This window comes from Euprymna scolopes, chromosome 6 (genome assembly GCF_053919585.1).
Source record: "Euprymna scolopes isolate OS-2025 chromosome 6, ASM5391958v1, whole genome shotgun sequence".
NCBI lineage: Eukaryota > Metazoa > Mollusca > Cephalopoda > Sepiida > Sepiolidae > Euprymna > Euprymna scolopes.
The window spans coordinates 174,659,588-174,669,176 of NC_136487.1; the positions used below are offsets into that span (position 1 = coordinate 174,659,588).

The 9,589-nt window shown below is 33.0% G+C and overlaps 1 protein-coding gene across 2 annotated transcripts in view; it reads left to right on the forward strand.

Moving 5' to 3' along the window:
• LOC145278103 (neuroguidin-like) overlaps window positions 1-9,246 on the forward strand; it is a 63,900-nt gene extending 54,654 nt beyond the window's left edge. For both annotated transcript variants that reach the window (XM_080130374.1, XM_080130373.1), the window contains 2 exons: window positions 2,209-2,227; window positions 9,189-9,246. In XM_080130374.1, coding sequence (XP_079986500.1) covers window positions 2,209-2,227; window positions 9,189-9,211 — 42 coding nt within the window. In that variant the 3' untranslated portion in view covers window positions 9,212-9,246. The remainder of the gene's footprint in view (window positions 1-2,208; window positions 2,228-9,188) is intronic.
• The last annotated feature ends 343 nt before the right edge of the window (window positions 9,247-9,589 follow it).

A 9,589-nucleotide genomic window follows, 5' to 3' on the forward strand; every position in this document is an offset into this window, starting at 1 on the left:
ATTTATTTTTTATCTTTTTTTTTCCTTGTTTCATTTTCTATGGCATTTTATTTCTTTTTGGTCCCCCCCCCCCCCGACAAAAGGAGGGTGGACCTGTAAATTCACCCTTGCCCGTTTTTCTGTCCACACTTTTTTCAATAACTACGCCTTGGGATTTTTAAAAATTAAATCACAAACATTAAACATGATATGAGTAAAAAGTAACAGAGCAGATTTTTCGGGAAAACTTCAGTTGCCCCCCCCCCCCAGGGGTGTCTTTCAGGTTAAAATGGCTAAAATTGACAGTTTTGTGCTTATTAAAAACAAATGATACCTTAGATTTTTATAAAACTTTTTGAAAAGTTGTAACTAACTGATTTCTATATAATTTTGTTTGTCTATACTTCGCCATAACTCTTGGGTGTGCCCTAGGGGCTCTTTTAGGGCTAATAAAAACACTCTATTTTTGGGACTATTTTACCATATTTGTCCAAAATTTTCTGTGTACGTCTATTTAGCAGTTTTGCATGGTGCTGAACTCAAATTAAAATATGTTACGGCATTGGGAACTTTGGGGACTAAATGGGGGGGGGGAAGCAAATGATGAACTTAGTCATTTCTTTTTTTTACATGGTGCAGAACTCAAATTTACATATGCTAAGTCCTAAAACTGCACCGTTTGTTCATTTTCACCAGGATTTGATGTCTCCTGGGGACTTTTGGGGCTAAATGGGGGGGGGGGGCTGAACTTAGTCATTTTTTTTTTTATGCCTCGTTCACTGTGCACTCACGCACTCACGGGGGACCATGCATGCTTCACTTGTTTTACATAATTTTCCATTATTTTATTAAATTATTTTATTAACTTATTTTTCTGTTTTCAAAAACAAAATCTAAAAGTTAATTCATGAAACAATATTTAAAAAAAACTTTTTATTCAATAATATACAAGATGCTTTTAATAAGTTTTCAAACTTTTTTTATATGTTCACTTTTTTTGATAGTACACACATGAAACTCTAGTCCCCTTCAAAGTAATCTCCTCTGGCTGCAATGCATTTGTTATATCGTTCTAACAATTTCTGGAAGGCCCCATGGAGGTCCTCTTGTGTGAGCGTGTCAGTGACCTTTGTCACAACCTCTTTCATCCCCTCAATTGTCTCATCACGAAAACCTCTGAGGTTTTCCTTGAGTTTAGGGAATAAACAAAAGTCACAGAAAGCAAGTGCTGTATTATTGGGATTAGGCTGAGGAACTGTCTTGATGCCAATCTTGCTCAAATAGTCTGTAATCTTCTTTAAGCACCCTTGAAACAAACTTTATGCAAATCTTTCACATTTCAGTTCCTCGCAAATAATTGTGTGTACAGTTTCCATACATGAAACTGAACTTATTGTTTCGACACACGACGGTCTTTATCCATGAAATTCTTTATTTCGTCAATTCTGGTGTTCTGACTTCCTTACTCCTCCCACACCTTATCATCCTTCCAACTCCTTGCCTTCCTTGAATCTCTTATGCCACTCAAAAACTAATGTCGATTCATGCAAGATGGTCCAAAAGCAGTCTGAAGCATTCCATACGTTCTTGTGGCATTTTTTTAAGTTTAAAACAGAATTTTATTGCATATCATTCTTCTAAAGTGTTATCACGTCCAAATTGCATTTTTGAAATATACCAGCTGTGACAATCAGGCTTTAGTAGAATGTATTCCAATTCCTGCTGTAGCTGTTCATTTGAACTTGAAATCATAAAAATTGGTCAGTTATCTCATAAGATGTATAGCAGTAACATGCTGAATTTTCAAGAGTTACCGATAATTTTTAAATGCCTGTACAAAAAAGTCTGGAACCTTATTGAAGGTGCCTCATATAGTTCTTATTTGTCTACATTGAACAAAAGTAGTAAACAAAATTCTAATTTAAAAAAAAAAAAAAAAAAAAAAATCCGTGGGTGCTAAAACTTTTGTAGAATGTCATTCAGCACACAAACACAGACAAACGTCCATTAAAAAAGAAAAAACACACATTAGTTTTGACTTGTGTCAGCAAGGTTATTGTCTTAATAAACCTTTCCATATGAAAATCCATTTGTATGACCTTCAAAGCTTTTATTTGTTTGTTTTTTTACTGAAAGTAAGTGAAATTTATTTCAGAAAAATTTTTTTTTTATTTCAAATTTATTTTAAACAATTAAATGTAGATATTAAGTATTTTTTGTTTTTTTTAGGGAAAAGGAAAGAAAAAGGGTAAGTTTTTGAAAAAATATTTCTTTAAAAAAAAAGTAAATATTAAACTGTGAGAATGGATCAACTTACTATTTTATATTGTCTATTTACTCTAATCAAAATGGCCAGTCTATGGTGATGATGACCTGGTCCAATTACAACTGTTACCCACACCAAAATTACATGCTTTGTTAAAATCTCTTTTTTGTTTTCAAAGACAAAAGTCAAAAATAAAATCTGATTTTTTTTTTATAAATATTAGGCACTTATGGAAAGAAGGTGTTACAGGGTTGAACGATAAATTTGTCGCTCTAAAGAAAACAACACTAAAGATTTATTTTAAAACTTTTATTGAAAAAATCAATTCAGGTAACTTGATTATGTAGTAGAGCTGACATCTATTCAATGTAGCCGCCTTCCTGTCTCAATCACTGTTTCAGTACAGGTCCTTAACTGGGAGCATGCCTGTTCCGCAATCACCAGTGGAAGTTCGGCGAATACTTGGCGATCAGGCTGGCTTTGGTGTTGTGGGAGGTCATGTTGGTGATGTTCTCGATGTATGACCAAACGAAGTAGTCCATCGGGTTCAGATTAGGGGAAGGGGAGGTGGGGGCAGTGAGAGAAGCGTACAAAGTTGTAGCATTCCTTCTGAAGCCGAGCCTGGGTCTTTTTGGACTTGGCCGGCGCTGAGTCCTGCTGCCACACCCATGGTCTGCCAGCAGCCACCTGATTGCACCGGGGGATCACTACACTCTTTAGCACATCCAGGTACATTTTGGTGTTGACAAAAACCATAACCATAGCTGGAAACTTTTTCATCACCCTGGGCACGTCCCTGTTATTCGTGGCAATCCAGTGATGCATTTTGAGGGTGATGGCAATGGTCCTGTTCTCATAACTTGGACCAGTTGAGAGCATGACAATTTTATCATTTCACCCTATGCTATTTAGAAACACATTCCTAACATGGGGAGAGGAGGGTGTTTTGTAACTATTCTGTACTTTCATCTAACAACTTAATAAACAAAAGATACTGTAAATCTTGAAAATATTATTAAAAAAAATAGTATGATACCTTCTCTATGTAAGCACCAAAATTAGAAATGTAAGATTTTGTAGAGGGGTCATTTGTGAGTTGTAGAAAAGTTGTATATTACTCAGCTTCCCATGTTGATAGCCTTTTCTAGAGGAGGTGATCAGTTTGTCCATCCACAAGGGCTCATGTCACTCAATCCAGCCTTCATTCTGTCTTCATTTATTACTAAGAACAATATTTTCCCCGTAAAAATGTGGATGAGAAAGCAGCAAAAAAAATCTGTTATCATTTTTACGAAGATCATAATTTAATAAATTCATCACATCAAGAACGTTCAACATGCTGCAATGTCCTTCTGTGATCAAAAGAAGAGATCAAGTGATCATTTAAAATTTAAATCACTAATCAAGTCGACTTCCTATACAGGTGGAAAACCTGGACAGTTTGAGCTTGATTTGATAGAGGTCCTCTGAATTCAGTCGGCTGATCACGTCAGAGACATGGCTGCTCACCACAGGATAAATCTTGGTCGAGTCACAAAAGATGGACTTGACGATGACTCACATCTTCTAATACATGACGTAATAGCTCTGAAGTCTACAATCACTTCAAACAGGATCGGAAGGATCAGCTAAAGATGTAGCGCTATTTTCAAAGCAGATCTTTTAATTTTTTTACATGCATATCTATATTTCTCTTTGTTCATTCCATTTTTTTCTCTGAAACTATTGGGTCAATCTGGTTGAAATCTTGTATGGACCTTTGTTATGAAAAGGTGTAGTGAACTAAGTATTATGGTATCCATTGCACAGTTGGGGATTTTTTTATTTTTTTATTACATTTTCACCCCAAACGAGGCACATTGCCACTGTGGTGTAGGGGGCTACTATCAGGGGCAGCAGCTACTGGGGTACTATGTAGAGAGTTAGGCAGCAAGATGTCGGTTCACGTTACACTTGAACTTCTGCATGTCAGTACAGTTGAGGAAGCAGGGACCTGGAATGGAATTCCAGAGTCTAGCGGTTCTGGGGAAGAAACTACTGGAGTAGAAAGATCTTTTACATCTAGGGATATCTACTGTGTGGGGATGGGATTTAGCTGCCTGTCGGGTTTGTCGAGGGTGTCTACGTCGTGGGGGCACAAGTGTCTGCAGTTCCTCAGAGCATTCACCATTGAAATACTTGTAGAACAGGCAGAAGAATGCAACGTTTCGTCGATGGGACAGAGGCTGAAGCTTAGATGCCAGTTCAGGGCCTATCAGATTGGCGACTCTTTTTTTAACCTTGTCTAGGAGCGAGAGACTAGTAGCCGATGCACCAGCCCAAATATGACAGCAATACTCCATACATGGGCGAATGGTTGCCTTATAGAGGTACAGAATACTTTCGGGTGTTAGTAGTTTTCTAGCACGGTAGAGAGAACCTACCTTCTTTGCAGCGGCCCTGCCAATGCTTTCAATGTAATTGTTCCAACTCATGTTTCCTGTGAACGTTAGGCCAAGGAGTTTGAAAGATGTACTCTCAGACAGGGAGTCACTGGCCATTGCTATAGGTGGCAGAGAAGGTTTCTGGTAATTATTGAAGGAAACAAGCTTAGTCTTGGCAGCATGGAATGTGACCATCCATTTTTGTCCCCATTCCACTACGGATTGGAGGTCATCCTCTAGTGTTTTTTGCCATTTCTTTAGTTATGTATTCATTTGTTCAATATTTGATTATTATTTAATGCAGAAACAAATTTATTCATATTCAACCATCAATTTAACAAGTTCTCATTCGAAATCAACGGCTATAACTTTTGCCCCATTTTTACTGAGCTAGAAAATCTAGTGCGCACACACACACACACACACACACACACACAAACTGTGTTTTAATCCTGACTGAAAAGATTGGGTAAATATAGAATCCCAATTCCCAGAAGTAAATTGACCAAAAAGATTTCTTTTCATGTAGCATGCTAACAAAAAATTTGTAAAATGAACCATGCATTAAAATAGCAATGAAAAACATGAAAAAATTGAAATGGCTTAAAAATATTTCAAACATAGAAAGGTCTTGATGAGCTAAAAATGAATCTTTTTAAATTTTTTAAATCCAATTAAAATCAAGGAAGTTATGACCATTTTTGTGCCCTGCATGTTTGGATATTTTCCCCTCTTTAAGACCATATATGTTTTGTCACATTTTTTACACTACTTTTTCAGTAAAAAATGTTAAATCTTTGTTAAAACACAAGATTAAGCAATGAAATTTGCCATAAAAGTGTATTTTCGTGCAAGGAATCTGAATATGCTACTGAAAATCTCCAGCAATTAATGGGTTGATGATAAAACTAACGGAAATTGTGTGAACACCCTGAAGACTTAATAGAAACAATACAATTTTAGAATTTAGAGTGGGAGTTTGTTTCACATAAATTGGATGTAAAATAATTTACCATTTCAAGACCATTCTAGCGTTTTAGGACAGTTAACCTATTTTTTTATGGGAAATAAATCGTGCACTTTTCTTTAAGGAAGGATATTTTTTGTTTGTTTTTTTTTTTTTTAGATGCTTATATGTAGCTTACTGAGCAAGTCTGTTTGGTGGGGAGCTTGCCACTCGAACTTAGCATTATCATTAGGGCTAAAGAAGGTTTTAGGAGGGGGAGGAGGAGGTTGCCACTTGTACCTAAGGTTAGAGGTAGGATTAAGGGAGTTTTTTTTTTGTTTTTTTAAAGAGGGCATTTGACATCCATATTTACGGTTAGTGGTTCATAATTATTGGCTTTTGAAAATGTTATGCCTTAGATTTCGACTATCAAATTACATTTAAATATCAAATTACATTTAAATATCAAATTACATTTAAATATGCAAACTTATATGAATGAAAGATGTGAAACTTTACAAAAATTAAGACAAAAATAAATTTAATTCAAAATAAGTTGCGTCACTCTAACAGAAAACATTTGGAAAAGTATTGAGTATTTTTTGCACACCTATTTAAATACCCAAAAAACTTTTTGTTACGGGTGACAAATTGTTCACAAATTTTGGATGAATTTGATTTTTATTGTCAATTACATTTCTTGTCCGAGTGACACATTATTTAGTTAAACTTTTCAGTTTAAGAAGCTTTTTTATATCTCAACTTTACTAGAAATTGAGCACTCCCTAAAATATTTAAATATTGATTTTGCATTTTTTTTTTATTATATATAATTGGGTAGGTTAGTGTCCATTCTATTATAATCCGTTGAAAAAAATGTAAAAAAGACAGAAAAAAAAAATTGGGGGTGGGGATGGAATGTACTGTTCGCACACGTGAAGCAAATAAATCATATTTCACATTTTTGGTTGTTCAAAACAAAACACTGTTTAATTTACTGTTAAAAAAACTAATGCAATGGATAAAAGTGCACACAAGTTACATATTTACTTATTTATTTTCTTGTTTGTTTTTATTTATTTATTTAATTTTTTTTTCAACCATATAAATATTTTTAAAATTTGACCAGAAATAACGCCGAACTGGTTGGAATTGCTTTAACTATATATTTGATAACTGAATAGCTCTAATTAAGCTAATTATGTTCTGATAACAAAATAGCTCCAACTAAATATGTAAAAACATTTTTTATATTCATATTTTATTTATTTTTAAAAATGTTAACAAAAATCGTCTGTTTACAGCCATGCTATCGCTGATAGTATTGCTGCTACAAATAGTTTTTTTTTAAAATAAACAGTTTTTTTTTCCTGGTATCATATTAAATTGCGAGTTGCTACAAGAGAAAACAACATACAATTATATTTTTAATGGTTTAAAACAGTAAAAAGATTTAAATTAAAAAGATTGTAAATAAGAAGAAAAAAGTAAAAAGATTTATTTAACAGTGGGGGTTTGTGGGAATTTTTTTTCAAAATTTTCAATACTCATCATGTTGACGTTTTTTGTTTTTTTTTACACAGCAAAAAAAACAAGTGGTCAAAACTATTAAAAGTACCATTTATTCTGATTAGTTTCCAAATTTCATGACAAAATTCTTAATACAAGTATTTACAAATCGGGTGGGAGTGGGGGGGGGGTCATTATAAAATCTGTTTTATAACATTTTTATCACTTTATTTACTTAAAATTCTTGAAATATATAAAATATGTTATTATTTATTAATTCATTTGAAAGCACATTCATTTCCGAACAAAATGGGATTATTTTCAGGACTTAAATTGCTTTGGTTTTTAAAATATGACTATTTTAGCAGAACCTCCTTGAAATCTGATTATCCAAAATGTTTTATCATCCGTGTGTATTGCTACATTAAAATGAAAATAGCCATGGTATTAGAAAAGCAATAAAAACGAATAGTTAATTAATGAGATCACCTTTTGCAAAGCAATATGCAGATTAGTTCATTCTATTATGGTGATTGTATACGCATGATCAGTATATTAGGAAGTTATTGTGAACATGAATTTAGCGTTTTAATCTTACTGTCAGTGTTATAATTGGTCGAACTTAATAGAGATAATCGATTAAATAATGAAAATCTGTTTTTTTGTGTTTTTTTTTTTTAAACTTCTGTGTAAAAACTTGAATCATAAAAAAATGTTTATTTTTCACAGTTGTGCATATATCAATACGTATATAAATGACACGCAGATCAGCAAGATAGATTTAGATTGTGACAAAATAATGTGCTGACGTTCATCGTCAGTGTGCTCTTACAAAAACAAAGCCAACGTATGCTAATGAGATCGGAAACTCCAGTTCAATCCACAGTTAAGTCCATCGCAAAGATTCAGAAAATGCTAATTGATCCTCACTAAACACATTCGGATGATCCCAACAATTCATAAGGATTGGATCTAACCAAACGTGTGAAGGTTGGCAAGACAATAAAACATCAAAATAGCGGATTTATAGCAGCATGGACACAATTTCTCTGAATACGGAAAGCATGAAAAATGTAATTTGAACCTGAAATCATCATCATCATCATCATCCTGGAAAAAACTGTCGATATGAAGTCATAAATTGACATGTTCTTTCATTTTCAGTGACGTTGTATAGTGATGTGACAATATTTTGTCTTCTGTATCTTCTGCACATTTGCAAATTTACTGCAAATAATTCATTAAATTTCTCAAAGGCAGAAACAGATGCAAGTCCAGAATTCACCCCAATTAAAAAACAAAAATACAGAAAAAATTTTCTGATGTACATCACTCAACGGAAAATGTCATGTTCCAAAAATTATGTAAATTAATCAAGTTAGGTTATTTTTTTTTTAATTAAGAAAATGTTATGATGAAGTGAGAACGATGTGTCTTGATCTGCCATATCTAATAAAGGGAGTCAACTTAAAAATCTGTTTTTTAATGTCTATAATATACTATTAATCACTAAAAATGGCTAAAAAAACATGATTTTATATCAAAGTATTTTTTTTTTTTTATGTGATTTTTGGAATATGACATTTTCGTTCCGTGATGGGTGTGTACATAATAAAAAATTTTCTGTATTTGTTTTTTTTAATTAGGTTGAATTCTGGATAAGAACCCCAAAATGTGATTTTTTTTGTTCTTTTGTTCTGATTATTGTGGTTCTTGAATGACCTCTTGACTTTTTCAAGTTTTCTTTTTTCTTTTTTTTTTTTTTTTTTTCAAAGTAAAAATTTGTGGCTTTGTTTGCCAGATATTCTTAATCCGCAAAAAAATATCGCATTTCCAACTTGTTTTCAAAAATGAACAAATGAGATTCTTGACAAGTTGTTATGAGAATTTATGTTGCGTTTGTCTTTTGTTTCTTATGATCCATTAATTTACTTTGGTTGACATTTAAAGATTTTCTCACCTGTGAAAAAGGACACAAATGCCCCAACACCTGCATGCACCTTCCAATCCATGACCCAATTATTGAATCATTTTTTGTTCATTTTTCTTTTTCTTTTTTTTCCAGGCAAAAGGAAAGTAAAATGGTGAATTTTTTTTACTTTTAATAAATTATAACCAAATCATTTCATTGAGTTCGTTTGTTTTTTAATTGTGCATGTTTGTAACAATTTCTTTCCATTGAAATAAAAACATGAGGTTTTTGTATTCTAACAAGGGGGGGGGGGTTATTCCTTGAGAAAAATGTATAAATTTAAATAAAACTTAGCATAACTTTTAGTGTACTCCAAGAGAATTAAAAAAAAAACAATCATTTAAAATGTTTCTGAATTTTTGAGATGATGATTTGATTCTTCATATTTTTGTTCTCATCTTGAGTGCTATTTTCACAATGTTTCATCCAGTGTACGGTCTTTTCATCACACGACTATTAATCACTAGACATTTAATCTCATGTTTTTTTCATCA